We start from the raw sequence: 22497 nt of genomic DNA, 5'->3' as shown, positions 1-22497 counted from the left end.
TGGTTTGTGGATCTGGCGTGTTTTGATGTCTGTTTTGTGCCCATTGACCCTTTGTCTAAGGGAGTTAGAAGTCTGTCCAATATACAAAGCACCTGGGCATTGTTGGCACGTGATGGCATATATGATGTTAGTAGAGGAGCATGAGAAAGTGCCCGTGATTCTGTGAGTAACCTGGTTAGGTCCAGTGATGGTATTTCCAGAGAAGATATGTGGACAAAGCTGGCTGCGGGCTTTGTTGCGGGGAAAGGTTCCAGGACTGGTATTCCTGGGGTATAGGCTGTGGCTGTGAGTAAGGATCCTCATGAGGTTGGGAGGTTGTCTGTAGAAGAGAACAGGCATGTCACCCAGGGCCTTCTGGAGTGAATAGCCACAGTCTGTACCCCAGGAATACCAGTCCTGGAACCTTTCCCTGCAACAAAGCCCGCAGCCAGCTTTGTCCACATATCTTCTCTGGAAATACCATCACTGGACCTAACCAGGTTACTCACAGAATCACGGGCACTTTCTCATGCTCCTCTACTAACATCATATATGCCATCATGTGCCAACAATGCCCAGGTGCTTTGTATATTGGACAGACTTCTAACTCCCTTAGACAAAGGGTCAATGGGCACAAAACAGACATCAAAACACGCCAGATCCACAAACCAGTTAGTCAACATTTTAATGGAATGCGGCATTCTGTCAATGACCTAAAGGTATGTGTGTTACAGAAAAGGAATTATCGCCATTTTGGAAAGAGAAACATCTGAGCTGACTTTTATATTCAAATTCGGCACATTAACACATGGTTTAAATTGTGATGGGAACTTTCTGAGTCACTATAGGGGCTTGTCTGCATACTTGGCACAATCTAATTCTTGATCTTCCCCCCCACCCCTCCACTCTCTGATTTGCTCACCTTGATTATCTTTTTCTGATTTGTCCTCCTTGCTTACTGTTTTTGGTTCTCTGTGTCTTAAATATTGAGTCTGTTCTGGTCTGGCTATGGTCTGAAGAAGTGGGTCTGTCCCACGAAAGCTCACCTAATAAACCATTTTGCTAGTCTTTAAAGTGCTACTTAACTGCTTTTTGTTTTGACTACTTGTCTGAGTGTTTCTCATGGCTTCAGATGAACTAAGCCTCAGAACTGCACTGAGAGAGCTGTCATGATTTCCGGATCTGCGCACTAAGAGAAAGTTGCACTTATAAGACTTAATCTGTGCTCCAAGTTTTCATACTGTAGAGGACAGACAAAGGAGTAACCCATTTGATGTCATAGCTTTGTCAGTCCCATAATAGTAAAGAGGTAATATTTTTTTACTGGATCGGTTTCTGTTGGTGAAAGGGATGAGCTTTTGAGCCGCTTTGAGCTTTTATTCTACCTCACCAACTTTGTCTCTTTCAGGAGCAATGTGTTATCTACCCACCTTCACACAGTAGATCTAGAACTGAGTACAGGTTGAACATCTCTAATCTGGAACTCTCTCATCTGGCAACATCCGTGATCCAGCATGATTGTAGTTAGCCAGATGACCATTTACCAGTGGTGTGGTCAAGTTTCCCACAGTCCCATGAAGTTTGTTTCCAGATACCATTCCTGGCACTCTGCGTTCTATGCTGTTATTTAGCTGTAATTTACCCATAAATATCTGCAAAGACCCCAGTAAGCAGTGGAAGTACTGGTAGTGCTGCTAGATGGTGTTGACCTCCTGTAGCCTGGCACATTCTCTCGTCTGGCTCTGGTCAGGTCCTAAGGGTGCTGTGTTAGAGAGGTTCAGCCTGTACCCTGTTCTGACTAGTTAAACATCGCTGCCTCCTAGTTCTCAGAATTCACCATCACCTTTTTTTTTTCCTCTCTTAACCAGGGGTATCATCCATTGCCACATGAAGCTGAAATTGCACACACCAAAAAACTATTCAGAAGACGGAGAAATGACCGGAGGTAAGAGAGACCTGTCCAAAGTGTCTTTCACCTTCTTTTACTTTTCCTCCATCTCCTCCCTACCGCTTTGAAAGTGGTTTTTCAATTACATTGTGTTTATCTGAAATATTTGTTACAAGCAAAATACTGCATTAAGGTACCACTGATCTGGGGTCTGCACCAGCTGCGTGGTGGCTTTTGAGTGGAGTTTAAGGTGTTGGTTATGACCTAAGTAAGCCCTAAATGGCCTGAGATGCCCTCCCCAATAGACTGTGTCTCCGCATACTATACTGCTACTGCTGTGGTCAGTTGGTCAATGGTGCCAGATCCTCTTTTATGAAATGGAGGAGGCAACTGCCACGATGTTCTCTGTGAGGGAGTTGAGACTGGAAAGCATGTTCCTGCTTTGGTCTTGGGGGGGGTCTGAATTTTTAGTGTCTTTCTGGCATGCTGCTTAAGAATCTGAGAGGATTTTTAAAGAGGGCTGAGGGTGGACTTCCTAGATAAGGAAAGGTATGTCTGTGCTGCAGACACTTGTAGCAGGACTCCTGGTGTGGTGCTGTGAAAAGGTGGGGCAGAAGTTCGGGCTCGGGCTGCAGTGTGGGCCGCAGGATCTGCCCTCCTCCCCCACTCCCCGGCCCTGTGGGGTCTGTCAGGTGATCAGATTTCAGCCTGAACCTCAAACATCTACAGTGAAATTTTACAACCTCACGGCCCAAGCCCTGGAGTATAATTGCAGTATAGACACCGCTAATGGGGGAATAGGTGACTGGCTGGCTGGCCTGAATTCCTGTGGAACTGATCTTTTTAAAGCAGTCATGTCCAAAGGGAATTGAGAGAATGCCACGCTTGTGGTTGTCATCTTTTTATGCTCACCACAGCCCCGCCCTCTGGGTTCCACCAGCCCTCCCTCTAAATAAATGCCCCCCTCTCCGAGCCAGGCTCCCCCCAGCCCCCTGTTCTAAATTAATGCCAGCAACTCACCGGGGCCAGAAGTGTTGCCAGGGTTGGAGTCACTGCTGGGGCTGGAGGAGCGTCCAGGGCTGCCACCGGTGCTGGAGGGGCCACTGTCAGGGCCAGAGGAGCAGCCGGGGCTGGCAGAGTTGGAGGGGCCGGAGCTGCTGGAGCTGCCACATGCTTCTCCCACCAGGGGTGGGACGTGTGAGGGCAGGCAACACCCGCATATGGCTCTAGGAGGAGGCGCATTTTAAGTCTCCAGAGCCAGAATCGTCACTCCGCAGTGTCCCATTCGCCACATGCGACGAGCGGTGACTGTCTTGGACACTGCAGTTTTTAAAGCCCCTGAGATTTAATGTAATGGTATTTACTGTGGCCTTATTGTTAGAGTACCAAAAGCCTTGAATGGGCACCACTGTTTCCTGTAATCCGTGTGCTTATGCAGCCGCTCGGGAGAGATTCAGATTCCACCTTGCTGATTAGCAAAGAGCTCACAGCCTGGTGTCTCCTAATGGTGCACATTCACACATGCCTCTGCGCTTAAAAATTATTCTGCACATGGATGGAAGAGATTAGAGTGAATATTGAGAGGCAGCTTTATTTGATTTGAAGTATTTAAATGTAAAATCATAAATACAGTGCACAGTTAGATTTAAAAACAAATCGAGAAATTCAGGCGCTCATCTTAATGTGTCCATGTTGTGCACCTGCGTACTGCTCTCTGTGTTATAGGTGTTCATACTGACCTTGTCATTGTAGCATCAGAGCACCTTCCAGCAGTGCATTAAATAAGGTGGCTGCACATCCGTCATGTGCTGTTTGTTCTCCCCCCCCCCCCCGCCCCCATCCTTTCTCCCCAGGGGGAGAGAAGCGTGTTCAGTGTCAGAGAAGGCAGAGTCATAGAAATGTGCCTTGTGCTTGGAACAGAAAGGGGCATGGCTGGTGATGCCCCTGAGATCCTGAGGCCTAGAACCTGGTCGTTCCACAGTCTTGGACTGTCCCTGGGGAAGATTCTGTCCCCTACATGAACAAGCTTTACTCTTTTAGTTGAGAGTTCCACTGGGCCAGAGGAGCAAAGTTGTCAGCTGTGGGCTTCATCCTGTAGCTTCAGCGAGTGTGTTTTTGGTAAGACCCAGGACAGAAAGCGCTTTCAAGTTAGACTCAGGCTCTCAACTTGCTTAGACAGTCTATGGAAAGCAGTGTAGTGAGAGAGGAGGACCGGTGTGATGGGCTCACTGACGCCTGTGTGACTGAGGGGAGAGGTGGCACATTCTGTACCAGCTGGAAGCTTTCATGCCTATGTGTATCTCTTTGCTGTAAGGAAGCCAAGTAGTGATAACAGTGAGTAACTGAGGACAGGGATTTCTTATGTACAGCATAAAGTGTGTTGTGAAGGATGCCTGCTGTATTGTTGCTGAGATAACTCATGTTGTAGGGTAGAAGCCGGGGCTGGCGTTTCCAGTGACATGCGAACACGAAAGGCAGAAAGGTGCACGCAGAGTGCCTGGTACTTGATGGGGCCATAGGTTGTGTTCTTAATAAAGCAGCTGAGGGCGTGTTCCATTGCCACAGGCTTGTTGTTGAAGTGATTAGGTGGTTGCAGCTGCTGGGACCCAGGTCCTTGCCCATCTCAGTTCCCAACCATGCTAGGTTAGCTGCAGGGCTTGCTGAAGGACCAGTTCAGGAGGAGGCTCTGTCTGGTTGGGGTACAGGGGATGGGAGTGGCAGTACTTCCGGACTGCAGCCCTCTGCTCTGTGCTTGACTCTGGCCCTTCAATGCGTCCCTCTCTGCTTCCTTTGTGTACTAGGGGAGTGAGACAGGAAGAGACTGCCCGACAGGCACAGACACTCACGTGCAGGGAGCGGAAGGCTGCACCCTGCTTGCCCTGGAGAACAAATTTCTAGGTACCAAAAAAGCCAAAATTCAGGTGAAAATAGATCAAATCCAAGTATTGGCTTTTTTCCAAATCTGGGATTTAATTATTTATTTGGAGAAAGTAAGTACTAAACATGAAGGGCCATGTGCATAACACAGGTCACAAAAAACGTCATCCACTCATTCCTGCACTGAGCAGAATAACAAGTGGTCGAACTAGGGCATGTGCAGTGATAATGGTATGGCTGGATCACTGCCATGTGAGTGGGACTGAAATAAAGTGGGCCTCTTTGAAAGCCCTTTGGACTAGTCTGCATATGTTAGCTGTACTTTATCTCCCATGTGATCTTCCAGCATTAACACAAGGTGGTTTCATTTGCTGTCAGTTCTTGTCATCTGTGGGGAGCCTGGTTTTCCTCCTGTTGCACTTATGTAAATCAAGGGCAACTGCAAAAATCAGTAACAGAGAGGTAGCTGTGTTAGTCTGTATCCTAATAAAACACAACAGCAGTCATGTAGCACTTTAAAGACTAACAAAATAATTTATTAGGTGACGAGCTTTCATGGGGCAGACCCACTTCTTCAGATTATTTTGTTAGTCTTTAAAGTGCTACGTGACTGCTTTTTGATTTTTGTGTGCAAGAATCCATAAGTCTGTGGCTTTGGAAAAGTCAGATGAGAGGGGTCAGTCGGTCGGTCTGTCTGTCTGAAGACTTCCTGCAGCTCAGGCTGGGAGCCATTCAACGTTACTGCAAATCTTCACTGTTGAAGCTTTTGGAATGGTGATACTTCTGTGCCCTGTACTTCTAGCTGTTGGGACAGATCCTCAACTGTTGTAAATATGCGTAGTTCCGTTTACTCAGCTGAGCTTTTAGCCTGTTGTGCAGTTGTGAAAGAATTAGCTCATAGGTGATTCTTTTCCCTCCTATTCTGTTTAGGTTACTCTCATAAACTGTCCGCAAACATAAACATTTAGTTTCCATGAGGGCATTCTGCCCTGCTCCCAAGAGATGACAAGACCTGATAGCAAATGAAACTGCCTTGGGTTGATGTTGGAAGATCAGATGGGGAGACAAAATATAGCTAATATATGCAGACCAGTCCAAAGGGCTTGCAAAGGGAGCTGTGATAAATATCCCAAGAGACGATCTGGTAACCGGTGAATTACAAAGACATTTATAATGTATGTTGTTCATGCTAGATTAGCGGAGCAGTGGACCATGTATACTGAATTAGGGCAAAAGCAAGGAATCCACTGAGGCACTTTAAATTTCAGTCAATAATGCGACATGGGGAGTCAGATCAATGGGGGGAGAGACAACAGTTCGTTTCAGCCCTTTTAAAAAACAAACAGGCAAATGCTTGAAAGAGTAAATTGAACTCTCAAATGCTGCCATCCTGGGACTCCTGGCAAAATACATTGTACATCCCACAAGGCTCTTTGGCTTGTTACTTTAGGGAGTTAGATGATTCACACAGATGGAATTTAACCCATTCCCTCTAATTCCTAATACGTTTTTCACTGCCTTTTTCTATTACACTGAGGGTGTGTCTACACTAGCACAGGGGATTTCAAAATATGAGGGGTCCTTTCGAAAAGGACCCCGTGTAGACAAGCTACACGCGATCGAAATCGGCACTTTTGAAGTGCTGCGGCTGCCATTATGCTAATGAGGTGCTGCATATTCATTGCTGCACCTCATTAGCATATCCCAAAGTGTCTCATTAGCATCCCCCTTTCGAAAGCGGGGTTGCTAGCGTAGATACATAGGCTGAATCTTATTTTCCCCCAATCCTTAGAGAAAAAGGTAACTTCACAGTAAGATTATTCCATTTATAGGACATTTTCTTGGCACATCCCTTAAGACCACAGTTTTTAAAGTATACCAAAAACCTACTCCCTGGACTAACTGGAGGACTAACCCTGATGGGAACATAGGCTGAGGGAGGTGGGGTTTATTAGGAGTTATTCTGGGACAAACTTACAGCCGCTTATCAAACAGAAATCCAGTTTCTTGGGAGGCAGGCAGTGCCATTTTGACAAGATGACCAAATGGTGCACATAGAATACCTTGATGGATTAGATTAGGTTAGGTGTATATTCGCAATGTATGACTGGGCAGGCTGGAGTTCTGAGTTCCTGTCTCAGCTCTGCTGCGAGTTTTATTTTCACTTCTCTGAGCCCCAGTTTCCCATCTGCGAAGGGGGATAACGCTTGCTGAGCATGTGGACTGAGAAGTTTAGACCTTCAGGGTTAGAGCATTTATGAGGGCCTATGACGGAGAGTGCCCTAGAACAGGGGTCAGCAACCTTTCCGAGGTGGGGGGTGCTGAAATTTGACCTTTTTGACCTCTATATACAGTCTGAGTGCAGGTGACAGTTTTTGAAGTCACTAATAGTTCTACTGACAACATCTTCTTCAATAAATAAATAAAGATGCAGCGCTTTCCCATTCGGGTGGTGGTTGGTAGCATTTAGCAGGGGTTTTGTTAACCCACAGGCTAAGACAGCTGCATGGGGGAGGTGAGGTGGGGGTGAGCTTCTGCCTCGCGTGTCACCTGTGGCAGGGGCTGCTGACCCCTGCTCTAGAATTCTGAAAGAGCATTTTTAATCTTGGTTTCAGACTGTTTGAGACACCTGCCTGAGAGTGTGACGGGGTACCAACACCACACTGGCTGGGGAAGAGTTAATGAGCTGGCATCAGCTCAAACATCCCCCAGGCCCAGTGACAGGAACTCCAGACCCCTGGGCAGCACAGTCAAACAGAGCCACCAGCCACTTCCCACCCAGGGGATCCCCAAGTGCCACTGCTCCATTGGAGGACCTCCTGGTTGGTCACAACCCCATCCCTGCCTGGAGGTGCCCCTCCCACCCTTCTTTCACACTCTGCCGCTCCTGTCGCCCCTGCACAAATCTGACCCCAGTGCCCAGCTTGGCTTCTTCCCCTCTCTGCCCCTCGACAGCCCCCTGCCTGGCTTTGCTCCCTCCCCACTCAGCTCTGCCCCGCAGTGCTTCCCCCTCTTCTCCCCAGCCCAATTCTGCCCCCTAGCTTTTTTGTGTCCAGTTCAGCTCCTTCTTCTCTCTGCTCCCAGCAACCTGCTGCCCAGATCTGCCCCTTCCCCACTCTGTCCTCCCAGCCCAGTGCTGCCCCTCAGCACTCCTGTGCTGAATCTCCTTTCTCCACCCCACACTCGGCTGCTTTCTTCCTGCCAGCCTCTGCCCCACTCTTTTCCCTTCCCAGCCTGGTTCCTCTACCCCCCTCAGCCTGTCTTCCCCCCGCAGTCCCGTGCCTGGTCTTACCCTCAGAGCTCGGCTCCCTCCTTTTCTTTCCAGCCTGCCCCCTCCATTCCCGGTCAGGCTGTCCCCGCTCACTCACACAGTTACAGTCTCCGGCTTTCCCTCCTACCCTGCAGCTCTACAGATCCCAGCTCCTGGGCTCTCTGCAGTCCCATCACGCTGCTATAGCAGCACTATGTCATAGGGCCTGCACAGGGCTGCAGCAGTGGTGATGGCAGCAGCAGCCCAGGGCCACCTTAAACCCACCGGGCCCCTATGCAGGTTGCCCCTTTTGCCCCATTCCTCCCACCTTGGTCCTTCCCACCTTGCTTCACCTGCAAGAGCTCTGAGGTTCGGCGAGAGCAGCTAAAAAGAGAAAGAGCTCAGCAGAGAGGGAGGGAGAGCGGACTCTTCAGGCTGGCTCCCTGAATGAGAGCTTGGCTGGGACTAGCACCTAGAGAGAGACATCTAGATACCAGAGCGCTCTCACGTTGGTTGCCACCTAGTCCTGTTGTGTCCCCTTTTTGATCTGGAGTACTGTGCTTACTGAAACTACTGCACTGGGCTGAGCCCCGCTGAAGGAGGGGGCAGTCTCTAATAAATCCGTCAGTTTGTCTCCAGCCAGACTTGAGCCAGTGACCAGTCATGAGTGCCAAGGCAATGGAAGGAGGGGGAACAAGTGAAACTGTGTTGATTCTCTCTCCCCCCGCAATGCCTCTCAGCAAACTAAATTTTTGAGCGAGAGGGCCTAGGCTAATCCCTCAGATTTTGATGACTGGCCACCCTCTCCCACCATCTGGGCAAGACGCATGCTATCAGCTACTATGTATAAACAGCCTGTGCACTCTGGAACCATCACAGTTCTCAGTGTGTCATGTAATATAATGGAAGCCTTAACTGCCCGTCATTTTATTGTTGCTAATGATGGCACAAAGAGAGTGTTTCCACTATAAAATTGATTTGCAATAAGTGGGGTCTCAAAATGGTTATTTTATATGAAAAACATTTTACAATAGGAATTTTAAAAAAAATGGTTTAATCAGAATGTTTACGGTGGAAGTGCCAGGCTATATTGGGACATAGAACTGGTTGCAACGCTGTTCACTTTATTGCTATCCTGTTATCTTAGCATCCCAGGTATTTTGTTGGTGGATAAAAGGTTCATTTACTTGCTGTGGACTTGCAGATGGTGGGATTAATATTTCTCTGATATTCGGCCGATGGAGGAGGCATTTTATTGCCACTGCCATTGAAACTGTTAGGCGCTCTGGCCTCTGCATTAAACGTTGTCTGTATACAGAAAGACCCAGCCTTACAAAATCAAGCCCACAGTCCTCTTCCAGATCCACCAAAGTCTGGCGTGTGAAATATGTCAGCTGAGAAACCATTTCATGCCCATTCTGCCATTACCTTTTAATACCATGTAAGTGTTGGGCAAAACACACAGCATCTTGACCTGTGGGACCGCAGAATGGGGCACACAGCTCTCCTTAGTAAGAGTGGCTACTTGGAGTGAGGAGGTGAGCTGGGTTTTCTCTATTAAACAGCAGCAGCAGGAGTTGTCATGCTTGGGTTGGATCGTTTTGATTGGCACCAGAGAAGAAACAAATCAATATCCTGTGAAGCTGTCCTATTGACTTCCCCGAGAAGGACTTGGAAGCAGGGAGAGCAGTGGCATGTGGAACTGAAACATATACAGTCTTCCCTCACCTTACGAGGGTAATTCACTCCTGAAAAACCCCTCTGAGGGCGAATTCTTGAAAGTCAAAAATGTAATTACCATTAATTTCAATGGGAAAAAATTTTATGAGTTCCTGAGCCCCAAAATGTACACCCATTTATGCTAAAACAACACCAAATCCCATTAAATCCGGTGCAAGGGGGTGGGCAGGGCAGAGCAGAGCAGGGCACGGGGAGGCAGCATGGCCTGAGCACAGCTTAGGTTAAGTGGGGAGAGGGCGCTGCCAGGGGCTGGCTCCATGGGGAGCTAGGCAGGCAAAGGGGGCCCCCGGCTGGCAAGGGGCTATGCCTCTCTCATGCAGGGCTGCGCGGTGGAGAGGCCCCGCCAGCAGCAGTAGCGGGTGAGCCAGGCGCTAAATGGGAGGGAGCGCCACAGACGGTGAGCAGCACCTGAGGCACAGCTGCGCAGGGCGGGCGACGGCGGCCCCCTAGCTGCCTGGGGGAGTGAGCAGCAGCAGTGGGGCTAGGATGGGCTGCGCACCCAGCATCCACGTCTCGCAGAGCGGCGTGATCTACTGCCGGGACTCGGATGAGTCTACTTCCACGCACCAGGCTGCCGCTCTCTCACATGGCGCCGCCGCTCCCCTGCATGGCCTCTTCGTCAAGACCAGCTCAGCCGACTCCATCTCCTTGGTGCTTGCCTATCAGAGCCACCAGCCTCCAAATTGGTCCTTGTAAATTTGAAGAAATGCCTTGTAAGCTGAAGTAGGGGTATTAAATGAAACTCCTCATGAAGTCAAATTCTCGTAACTCGAATGGGCGTATCTCGGGGTATGACTGTAAAGGGAAATGCAGAAAAAAGGTTCTCTGTTAGAAAGAGGCATGGGCCCACAACCCTGGCATGCACTGCTTGGTTTTTTTGGTTGTTCTGAATTCAATTTTGTTATTATCTGGTGTGAATTCTAATCCTCTTGAAAGTGAAATAGCACCGGTTAGAGGCATGTTGCATGCAGGTGCTATGCCGTCCTCCAATGCAGCTTCCATCCACTCTGACTGGCATGCTGCCTGCTGTTCCTGTCTGCTGCCTGCCTTGCTTGAGCAAATATAACAAATTGCGTGGTGGGTTTTCTTCTGTCAAGTTGATGAATGGCCATTAGGAGGAAGTTATCAACTTGTACTTGGAATTCTAAGTCCAATTTTGAACTCTGGACACAATTAATTGTTTTTCCACAAATCCAAGGATTCTCCTAGCCCCACTATGTTGGTTATTTTTAGCCTTCAAGGTTACTTTTTATAAGGGGAGCTGGCAGCAACCCATATATGGACTTTGTCTAACCCGCAACCTTATAAAACATTCTTGCTGCTTTTTTTAAGTATTTTTGAAAAGTTCTGAGTCCTCTATTAATTGAAGCCATGAACTACAAAGCCCTGGCATTAGCAAGATGACTTTTTTTTTTGATGTGGTAAATATCATTCAGATTTGGCTTAGTGGCCCCCTGTTTTAAAAATTGTCACTTTTTTTTCCTCTTTGTCTCTCTTGCATTCCTTGGGAAAATACTGTTAATGTAAAGGGACATGCAACTGGTCAAAAACATTATCAAAAATGTGGAGGGAGAGGTTGATTTAAAAAAAAAATTGTCTTCATCGAAAATTTACATTGTTGTAAAAAAAAAAATTTCTAATTTTTCAACTCCATTTGAAACACAATTTTCAAAAGGTTGAATTTTTTTGAAAAAATTTCCCCTCTCAGCTTGAGAAGTCTAGCTTTCCCCATTTTCTTTTCCCCCTTAGAAAAAGGTAGCAAAGCTGAAAATATTTTCCCTCCATCTTATTTTTTTTTTTTTTTTTTTCAAAAATTGAGAAATGCCATATTTATGGTTGTCTCTCCCCCTTGAGCAGCCATCAAAATCTATAATTGCTTGGTCACATAGGCAACATCTACACTAGAGAGTTTTGTAGGCAAAACTGGGGTTTTGCAGACAAAACTGCCAGAGCATCTACACACAAAATGCATTTTGTTGACAGAAACTGTCTATAAAAAAAAAAAAGCCGTCTAGATGCTCTGGGGGCCCTTTTGTCAACAAGCAGATCAAAAGATTGATCCGCGATTGTGTAGGTGCGATATGTTGACAGAAGTTTTGTTGGAACAGCTCTTCTGACAGTAATTTCTGTAGACAGATGCTTCTAGTTTAGACCTAGCCATACAGTAACTCCCCAACTTGCGCGAGAATTACATTCCTGGGGAACCAGGTGTAATTTGAATTTTGTGCACCCTGAGATGGAGGCGGGGCACTTCATGCCCCTTGCTTAGCCCCAGCCCAGCCTACTGAGCCAGCCTCAGGTCTGGGAGGCACAGAAGGAGGAGGTGGCCCCAGTGTCCCCCATGGCTGACGTGCACACATGGCTGCCCCCTCCACTCCCCTGCTGGGAACGATGGTGAGAGCATGGCATTGGGGCTGCTCTGCTGGCTGCCCTAGGCTCCGAGCCATTAAAGGCTCCACGGGGAGGTGGGAGCTGGGGATGGCAGGGCACCAGGGCCACTCCATGCTGAGAAGATGGTGGCTGGAGCAGGAGTTGGTCCCATCCCTCACCTAACCTGGCTCCTGCCCACCCGCTCGCAGGCAGTCACAGCCATTGTCTGGAGCAGGTGACAGCCATGGCCCTCCCCGATCTTGCCCGGCTGCTTGCAGTGAGAGCCGGAGCAGGAGGGCTGCAAGCCCCTTCCAGTGTTCAGCTGCATGCTCGGCCTGATGCACCCAACTCTCCCCGTCACCAGAGCTGCAGCCCTGGGTAGCCACAAGGCTGGAGCTACCTCCTGAGAAGTCCCCGAGGCAGCCAGCAGCGCATTGCTGGTGGTCAGGTCCTGCGGGGAGTAAGCGGAGAGGCAGGGTGCAGGGAAATAAGGCCCCCCCTCAATTCGACTTGCATTCCTATAAAAGCGCATAATTCGAGTCTTTGCAAATCGGGGATCTACTCTACTGTTTTCCCCGCAGGATTCTGCCTCTTTCAGTGCAGAGAATGGATGCACAGGGGAGCGAACTAGGATTGTGCAAGCAACCTTAAAACTGGCACTGACTTCGAGACCTAAAGAATATTCTTTTAACCTGTGTGGTCGTGGTGTTTCTATGTAATGTAGATCTCTGTTGTGATATCATCTAGAAGCCTCAGTCAGGTCAGGGAGGGTTCTGTTGTCTTTCATGTTGTAGAAATAAATAATGAATGACAGTCACTGCCTCAGACTGCATTCTATCTAAATAGAAGCCATAGACAAGAGCAGGAGAGAGAAACTGTTCTTCCCATTTTACAGATGGAGAAATTTTTCTTGGGTCCCAACTAGAGAGAAGATGCAGATGTAAGAGCAGCTGTCTCCCTTACAGATGGCAATTGCACAGATGCGAATATGACCTTTTGAAAGATAAGTGGTCTTTGAAAAGGTCTGGGCTAGCTCAGTGGTTTGAGAATTGGCCTTGTAAACCCAGGGTTGTAAGCTCGAGCCTTGACAGGCCATTTAGGTGCCTGGGGAAAATAGATTTTAAAAAAATCTGTTGGGGATGGTGCTTGGTCCTGTCAAAAGGTGGAGTCCCAGCAGCTGCAGAGGGCAGATCTAGCTCTCTGGGGCAGGACTTTTCCATGCAGGTGGCCAGGCCTTCTGCAGAAGATTCATCCATCTTGTCATGTACACCTTGCATTTTTATGTCTTATCCAAAATGTGTCAATATTGCAGTTAGAGGGTAAGACAACAGATAGCAGAGTGGCCAAGCACTGTTGTGGTAAGGATATCAAATAGCGACATCAGGATAATCAGAATTCCTATCTGGTATTTCGGTAAGGAGTGCGAGCAATGTGATTGTTCACGTTTCCCTGTAGGTTTCTAGTGCCTAAAGCAGCCATCCCAAATGACACTTGCTTTGGACAGCATAATTACTGAAATGTCCCTAACTTTCCAACCTTTCCCTTATATCGTCCCAGTTTGCTTCCTGTGGTTAACATAGATTTACACTTAAAGGATCAAGTTAAACTTGTCTGATATTTTCTTAATTCAATTCAGAATTGTGGGGAGGGGTAAGACAGTCCATTCTTTTCCATTTTGACAGGTAGTTGTCAGGGTTTTTCCTCGTTCTGAAACACAAGTGATTTGTAAGCTGCTGCTACCCACTTTGTGTCCACTTTGGTAGCATGCCTGTCCAGGGTGACGAAATGCCGTGTGGGTGTGCACGCTATGGACATCGTTGTCACTGCAGCTCAGTTCCAGAAGTACGCAGTCCTGTTAATAGTTGTTATACAGCACGTTCTGATTAGCTTCTGCAGATCTGGAGCAGCATTCGCACACAAGTGACTGGGCTGATCCAATCCAAAGTCCATTGAAATCAGTGGGCTTTGAGTCAGGCTGTGAATGTCTGAGATCCTTTACCCATGCTGAAGATAGTAGGCGCACTAACATATTTCTGTTTCAGACTTTTACAGACCCTTGGGGACACTAAACTGCCTATGATGATTAGCTCAAATGATTACACTGTTTTTCCTCTTGTGGCAAACTCCCTTTGTAAAGTATTTTCAGTAAAGACTCCGCAAGGGATATTATTCCTGAATCGTTTCCTTTTGAAATACCATAAAGGCTGCTAGATCAATTTATTGGACAATAAATATTACAGGAAGTGCCATTCCCACCATAATGCTGTAGAGGCAAAAATTCATAAGTATGGTGAAGCTGCAGGGGAGGGGAATTAAGCAAGCTGTGGCGGGGGGGGGGGGGGGCAAATAAAAGAAGGAGACAGAAGAGCTGGAATGGTTAGTGGAATAAGTTAGATATGAAACCACTTTAGAAAGGTGCAGGGGAGGAGCACGAGGCCTTGATTGCAGAAGTGGAAACTTAATTGTGAGCTTGCAAAACCATGACACTGCATGGCAAAAACAGGTTTCTCTTTTTATTCCACTGTCTGCTAATGCAAGGTCTTGATGATCACGTGGTAAAGTTAATGAACTTACTAATGAGCTTGTTAATTGAAAACAATAAAAAGGAAATGGTTCTTCACATATCAGATACTTATGTACTATATTCATTTTGCTGCCGCAGGAGGTCACTGAGTCAGATACTGCAGTTGGATTTATGAAGAGGCTGCACCATTTTTAACTAATGAGCACATTTGCTGTGCTCCAGGGAACCTAGGAGGTCATCAGTTGTTATATTTCAGGGATAAGCTGTGTGCAGCAGGCATCAGGAATGAACCTCTCCTTCCTTAAACCAGTGCAGCACAGCACAATTGGCCAGGTCCGTTGGCATTTACGCATGTATAGCCTGCAGCCAGAGGCAGTGCTGGATTTGAGGAATTGTTGATCCAGCTTCGTGTGTTCATAGTGTAATGAAAGGTAGCCTGTATCAATAAGACTGACAGGTGCCCAGTGGTCATGAATGGAGATGCATCTACAGCAATAAACAGGCAGAAACAGGCTCCGCTGGGCAGCAGTCAACTTCCATGTCTTTAAATGAAGAGTTGACTGGAAAGAGCAAACTGGAAGTCATAAGATATTATATTCTTTCCGTGAGGAAGAAGGCAAACTGGCCCATACCTATCACCTATGGATTTACTGCTATGGCAAATTCACAGACTCTTTCCTGTGGCTCCAGCGTTAGGGTTAATTTTAAAGTGTAGTTAATTAGAATAGTTTGTGATGTTCCATGTTTTGCATCTTATCAGTGAATTTCCATATTGTATCTGATGAATTTTCAAGCCGAGAGGGTTTTTCTGGCTTTTTGTTCTTTTTGGGTTTTTTTTTTCCGCTAATTGTCAATAATGGAAACTTAACTGAGGAGCTGCACATCAAGCAGTATTCTTATTACCTGGTAAACTACCATCCAGGGTAAAAGATTCCATGATGAGAAAATAGCTGATAATTTTGTGGTAGTTCATGAGCTAAAGTGGAATCCAGCTTTTTTTTCTAGATGGGCACAGCCACTGCATTGCTGGTAGATATAAAAAATTATCAGTGAAAGGATTAGAAATGATTAGAAGACACGCTGGCATACAAGCGCTATGCAAAAGAAGATGCCAAGTTTAAAGTCTTCTGCTGACACCCGTGACAGTTCAAAGAACTTTCTAGCCTGCCACAGAGAGAAAATATCTGTATAAATGTTTGCAGTCTCTGTGAACGTACATCCATAAAACACAAGCAGAATTAACATGGCACAAGGTGAAAAAAGACACCACACAGCCAGATCTGTTGGGTTTCCAGCCTATCCCAAGACTATATGGGTAAATATTACTAATCAATGAATATTACTTTGCCCTAAATCTGCTCCACTAGCTTCTATCCCTAGCTGTGGTGGTGGCAAGAAAGGGGTTAACACATTTTCATTTTAAAAAATCAAATCTTTTCCTTTCATTGTTTGCTTTGTTCTGTGCCAGGAGCCCATGGAAGCAGAGAGCCCAGTGTGTTTCACAGCTGGTTGGGTTATCACCTCTATGCTTAAAGTGACCTTGCCATTACAGAAAAGCTATACAACACAAGAATTTTTATTCCCATTTTTTGTGACCTTGATGATTGTAGTGCTCCCTGTCCTTTAAACTGAACTCAGCCCAAGTTACCAAGCTGCAGATATACTTTGACATCAAGACCCTTTTTCATGTAGTTTTTCTCTGGCTACTGCTCGTTGAAAGGCATGCATACAACCTGCAAAATACTCTATGTGGAAATCTCAGTGGATGTATAATAGGGTGTTATAAACTCAGGGTTTTATGATAGCGCTTTGTGGAGAGTAAAATGATTATGATAAACAACTCAGGGCTTAAAATTCATTTTTCACAGTCCTGGTTTCTTGCACGTAGGCACACGATTTAATTATTTAAGAATAGGTATTGTTCTTTGAGTATGCAGTCACAGAATCCTAGAGTACTGGAACTAGAAGGGACCTCGAGGTCATCAAGTCCAGTCCCCTGCCTTCATGGCAGGACCAGGCACCATCTAGACAATCCTTGACAGATGTTTATTTAACCTCCTCTTAAAACTCTCCAGTGATGGAGATTCCACAACCTCCTTAGGCAATTTATTCCAGTGGTTAATCATCCTGACATTTAGGAAATTTTGTACAAGTCTGAGTCAGTGTCGGTCCTCCTGTAGGTGTGTGTTGATCTGCTTAGATCAGTGATTCTCAAACTATGGGTTGAAACCCAAAGCGGATAGCAACCCCATCTCAAAGTTGTCACCAGGCTAATGTTAGACTTGCTGGGTCCCAAGGTTGAAGTTGAAGCCCAAGCCATATTGCAGTGGGCTGAAGCTGAATTCCAAGAGTGTCAGTCCTGGTTGGCGAGGCTCGGGGCTTGGCATCAGCCCTGGATGTGGGGCTCAGGTTACAGGCCTGCCACATGGGATTTAAGAACTTGGATTTTAGCCCTTCCGCCCAAGCGGCGGAGCTCCTGCAGATTCAGGATTCAGTCCCTCTTTGTGGGGTCATGTCGTAATTTTTGTTGTGAGAAGAAGCTCACAGTGCATTGAAGTTTGAGAAGCCCTGTCTTAGACACACCGCATCTGATTCTTTTTACTGGCCATGTCTGCTGGGGTCTGACACAGACCTTGAGTGCCTCATACTTCTGTGTAGGGGCATCCAGGGAAGAACAGCCATGATCCTCCCTCAGTTCCCGTTTACCCCTCTGGCAGTGAGATGGAACCTGGTGGTGGTCTTCCCACCAGTTCTACAGAGAATCCCTCTCATCCTTTTCTGGTAAGTTTTCTTCACTAAACTAATCTTCACCCTGCTTATTCTTTCTTTGTGTAATTTGTCTATTCTTGGTATGTAAAGGGACGAGGCATCTAGCACCATGGCAAACTCCATACTTTGAGGGTTTTAGTAATGTATCAAATAAAATCTTATATCACACTGGTCATCATAAACATTGTGAGAGATGCATATGGACACCATGCAAGAATTGCATATACATACTTAAATAGGTTTAAATCATAAAAGCAGGAAGGGTTGATCAACCTGCCTTTACCTGGGGATAACCTGTTTATTTGCCTGCCTGCCAAGACATCTGATGTAAAGTGAACCGAATAAATCAAACACAATGGGAGTTCATTTGCATCTGAAGTCAAGAGGAAAAGGAAAGTAGAAGAGTATGAGAAAAGCAACATGGCACCAGTGCTCCAGAGAACAAAGAGGAGTGATGAGAAGGATGCAGAAAGACACTGTGTTTTTTCCATCGCTGAGGGAGCAAAAATGGCAGCACTTTTTGTACCCAGGAAAGCTGGGTCTTGGTACGGAACGTGGTGATGCTGATAAGAGGCTTGGTGAGAAACATGTATGAGACAGAGTTTAGCCTGCCAAAGTTGGTTAATCTCATAGCACATTACATGTTTGGTTGTAACCATATCTGTTTTTACTATCCATATTCAGAATCAAGTTAATCTCTATCTCTGCCAATAAATCTCTTGGTTGTATCATTAGTAGATCTCAGTGCTGTAACATTAAGCAAAGAGTGACTTAGATGAAGCAAACAAGCTGGTGTGTACTCTCTTTGGTAGTTTCTGTTAGGGTATGTCTACATAATAGCCTTATTCTGAAATAAGCTATACTGGCTATCTGGGGCTGGAGCTGCTGGAGTTCTCCCAGTGGGGTGGTTGGGCTCACCGATGACAAATCCTGCAGCTGCTCTCTTTTAGCTGGTGTATTTGAACATCCTGCAGCCTCCCAGTCCTGGGACTGCTGGATATGAAAGTGTTTACTGTAGTGTAGAGACAGTCTAATATGCACAGATAACATGCAAGCTTATTGTAGTTTGGTTAAAAACACCCTAATAATTACCCCACTCCTACAACCATGTCATAAGAACATAAGAACATAAGAATGGCCATACGGGGTCAGACCAAAGGTCCATCAAGCCCAGCATCCCATCTGCCGACGGTGGCCAATGCCAGGCGCCCCAGAGAAGGAGAACAGAAGACAAGTGATTTATCTCCTGCCATCCATCTCCTGCCCTTGTTATGAAGGCTAGGGCACCATACTTTATCCCTGGCTAATAGCCATTTATGGACCTGACCTGCAAAAATTTATCAAGCTCTTTTTTAAACCCTAATAGAGTCCTGGCCTTCACAGCCGCCTCGGGCAAGGAGTTCCACAGGTTGACTGTGCGCTGTGTGAAGAAAAATTTCCTTTTATTAGTTTTGAACCCACTACCCATCAATTTCATTTGGTGTCCCCTAGTTCTTGTATTATGGGAAAAGGTAAATAATTTTTCTATATTCACTTTCTCCACACCATTCATGATTTTATATACCTCTATCATATCGCCCCTCAATCGCCTCTTTTCCAAACTGAAAAGTCCCAGTCTCTCTAGCCTCTCCCCATATGGGACCCTTTCCAAGCCCCAATCATCTTAGTCGCCCTTTTCTGAACCTTTTCTAATGCCAATATATCTTTTTTGAGGTGAGGAGACCACATCTGCACGCAGTACTCGAGATGTGGGCGTACCATAGTTTTATATAGGGGAAGTATGATATCTTTTGTCTTATTATCGATCCCTTTTTTAATAATTCCTAACATCCTATTTGCCTTACTAACTGCCGCTGCACACTGCGTGGATGTCTTCAGAGAACTATCCACTATAACTCCAAGATCCCTTTCCTGATCTGTCGTAGCTAAATTTGACCCCATCATGTAGTACGTGTAATTTGGGTTATTTTTTCCAACATGCATTACCTTACACTTACCCACATTAAATTTCATTTGCCATTTTGCTGCCCAATCACTCAGTTTGCTGAGATCTTTTTGTAGTTCTTCACAATCCCTTTTGCTTTTGACTGTCCTGAACAACTTGGTGTCATCTGCAAACTTTGCCACCTCACTGCTTACCTCATTTTCTAGATCATTGATGAACAAGTTAAACAGGATCGGTCCCAGGACTGAGCCCTGGGGAACACCACTAGTTACCCCCCTCCATTGTGAAAATTTACCATTTATTCCCACCCTTTGTTTTCTGTCTTTTAACCAATTCCCGATCCATGAAAGGACCTTTCCTCCTATCCCATGACCACCTAATTTACATAAAAGCCTTTGGTGTGGGACCGTGTCAAAGGCTTTCTGGAAATCTAGGTATATTATGTCCACTGGGTGCCCCTTGTCCGCATGTTTATTAACCCCTTCAAAGAATTCTAATAGATTAGTTAGACACGACTTCCCTCTGCAGAAACCATGCTGACTTTTGCCCAACAATTCGTGCTCTTCTACGTGCCTTGCAATTTTACTCTTTACTAGTGTTTCTACTAATTTACCTGGTACTGATGTTAAACTTATCGGTCTATAATTGCCAGGATCTCCTCTAGAGCCTTTTTTAAATATTGGTGTTATATTGGCCGTCTTCCAGTCATTTGGTACCAAAGTGGATTTAAAGGATAGGTTACAAACCACTGTTAATAACTCCGCAATTTCACATTTGAGTTCTTTCAGAACCCTTGGGTGAATGCCATCTGGTCCTGGAGATGTCATACACATTTTCATAGAGATGCTGTCCTCTTATTTAAAGAGTCACACTTCTTAATGATCACTCTTACTTCCACTAATAAGCATTAATTCCCATGATCACCGTAACCAAAAAGTGACTGCAAGGAATGCAGCCCTCCTGGTTCTGTCTGTCTTGTGCATTTGCTAGCATTTATGTATAGTCTATTTCATTAGTTCCCTCATTTAAAGAATCCATTAGTTTCCCTCTTTTGTCTGTGTGAATCTTTCACACGATAGCAGAGCTGCTGTAAACCCACAAACCTTTGCAGGGAAGACCATAGGGCTGGTTCAGAATCTGAAATTATTTTTAACTGGTTTTATTAAGTTGACTAGATTTCAAATTTTGTGTGTGCCTTTTAAAATATTTCTAAAGGCAAAGTAATAGGCTCTTCACTTCTCTAGTACTTGCTAGCCAAGTTTTTTGAGTGCTTTGTAGACGTGAAGTCATTGATCTTCACGGTACCATCTTGTAGTGGATAAATACACTAAACCTTGAATTTAGTGGACTAAGGGTGGGAAGGGGTGTTAATGTTTCAGTGTTAGTGGTGAGTGCAGCTGCCTTCCAAGCAGTTGGCCTGGGTTTGATTCCCAGCCAGTACAGCAGCATATTTGGGGGATGGAGAGCTTGGTGGTTTGAGCCTTGGCCTGTTAAACCCAGGGTCATGGGTTCAGCCCCTGAGGGGGCCATTTTGGGGATGTGGGGCAAATAGATTAAAAAAATCTGTCAGGGATGGTGATCAGCCCTGCTGGGAGGGCAGGGGACTGGACTTGATGACCTCTCAAGGTCCCTTCTTGCTCTATGAGATGGATGGATAGATAGGTAGGTATATCTCCAAGGGGTGTCTGTTAATGCCAAAAGTCTGTTTATCTCTGAATGGTTGTACTGGTGAGAGGATGCACTGACCTTCCCAGCCCATCACTTACTGCTGTCCTCAGCCTTCCCCCCTCCTGCCTCATTCTTCCCTTCACACCTCCATCTCCATCTCCCAGTTACCAGGACAGGAGCTAAATGCCAGCCTGGCTCCTTCCACCTCCTGCAGCTCTCCGCACTGCAGGTCCTCCAGCCCCCCGGCTCCAAGCCACCCACACGAAGGTAGAGCATGGCCTCCCGCAGCCTGCCAGTGGACAGCAGCCTGTGACACCCTGGTTGCTGCTCTGTGCCATTGGAAGCAGCAGCAGCTGGGCACCAACATGCTCCATGCACACAGGATTGGGAGAGGAGACCTCCTGCTCCCCACTGCAGTGCCCCCCCCCCCGCCAATTTCTCTGGTTCCATTAGTCCCAGCCGTTGCATTGGCCCCAGTGGCCCCAGCCTTTCCAGCAGCTCCTCCAGCCTTGGCAGTGGCTCTGGTGAGTCTACAGCATTTTATTTAGTGGAGGGTGGTGGGACTGGCAGACAGCATCCATTATTTCCAAAGTCCATTATATTAGGGTCCATTAAATTGAGGGTTTAGTGCATCAGTAATTGGGAGGCTGAGGGTCATAGAAGTCAAGCGGTTTCCACAAAATGTCACATGAAGTCAGCGGTAGTTCAGAATAGAACCTAGGTTTCCACACAGTTTCCTGTGTATGACTTGTTAAACCATGTTCAGCTTCTCATTTAATACTGAACATTTCTTGATAGCACTCGTATATCTTTTGGCGTGTTAGTTTTAGTCTCTCACCATCTGATGCTGACTTAATGTATGTCTTCATATTACCAATTCTCCACTTTGGAAACTTTCTATTTAGAGAAAAACCCAGCTTATCCTTCCAAGCCAATACTTTGACTTCTCTATATATGGAGGTACACATCTCATAGAACTGGAATGGATCTTGGGGGTCATAAAGTCCAGTCCCCTGCCCTCTTGTCAGGGCCAAGCACCATCCCTGACAGTTGTTTTTTTTTTTTTTTTTTGTTAAATTTACGTGCCCCAGACCTCTAAATGGCCTCCTCAAGATTTGAGCTCACAATGCTGAGTTTAGCAGGCTAATGCTCAAACCACTGAGTTATCTCTCTTCATCATCTGTTCATAGTTACAATTTAACTCTGTCATCTTAGAATTTCATCCTATGAAGTTTTATTCAGGCGGTAGAAGTTAAACAAAATAAAACTGTTTATTTCAACAGGTAAACAGCATGAAGTTAATATTACAATGATGCTTTTCCTTCTTACAGTTGTGTTGAAGATATTGATAAGGTCAGTAAGAGAGGCTGGTATCCCCTATGATGGCTTCGTGTCATTTATTTATTTCCAACCACTCCATAACGAGTTGGCATTTTATGAAATTTTCATGCTGTCTTTCCAGTTGCACTATTTCTAGTGCTGCCGCC

At 46.1% G+C, this 22497-nt stretch overlaps 1 protein-coding gene across 3 annotated transcripts in view; it reads left to right on the top strand.

Moving 5' to 3' along the window:
• CTIF (cap binding complex dependent translation initiation factor) overlaps positions 1 to 22497 on the top strand; it is a 323006-nt gene that overhangs the window by 163892 nt on the left and 136617 nt on the right. For all 3 annotated transcript variants that reach the window (XM_074995804.1, XM_074995803.1, XM_074995802.1), the window contains one exon: positions 1848 to 1924. In XM_074995804.1, the coding sequence (XP_074851905.1) occupies positions 1848 to 1924 (77 nt within the window). The remainder of the gene's footprint in view (positions 1 to 1847; positions 1925 to 22497) is intronic.

The sequence above is a fragment of the Carettochelys insculpta genome, chromosome 5 (assembly GCF_033958435.1).
Source record: "Carettochelys insculpta isolate YL-2023 chromosome 5, ASM3395843v1, whole genome shotgun sequence".
In the NCBI taxonomy this organism is placed as follows: domain Eukaryota; kingdom Metazoa; phylum Chordata; order Testudines; family Carettochelyidae; genus Carettochelys; species Carettochelys insculpta.
Note: the sequence above shows the minus strand (reverse complement) of the source record. Positions and strands in the feature narration are given on the sequence as shown.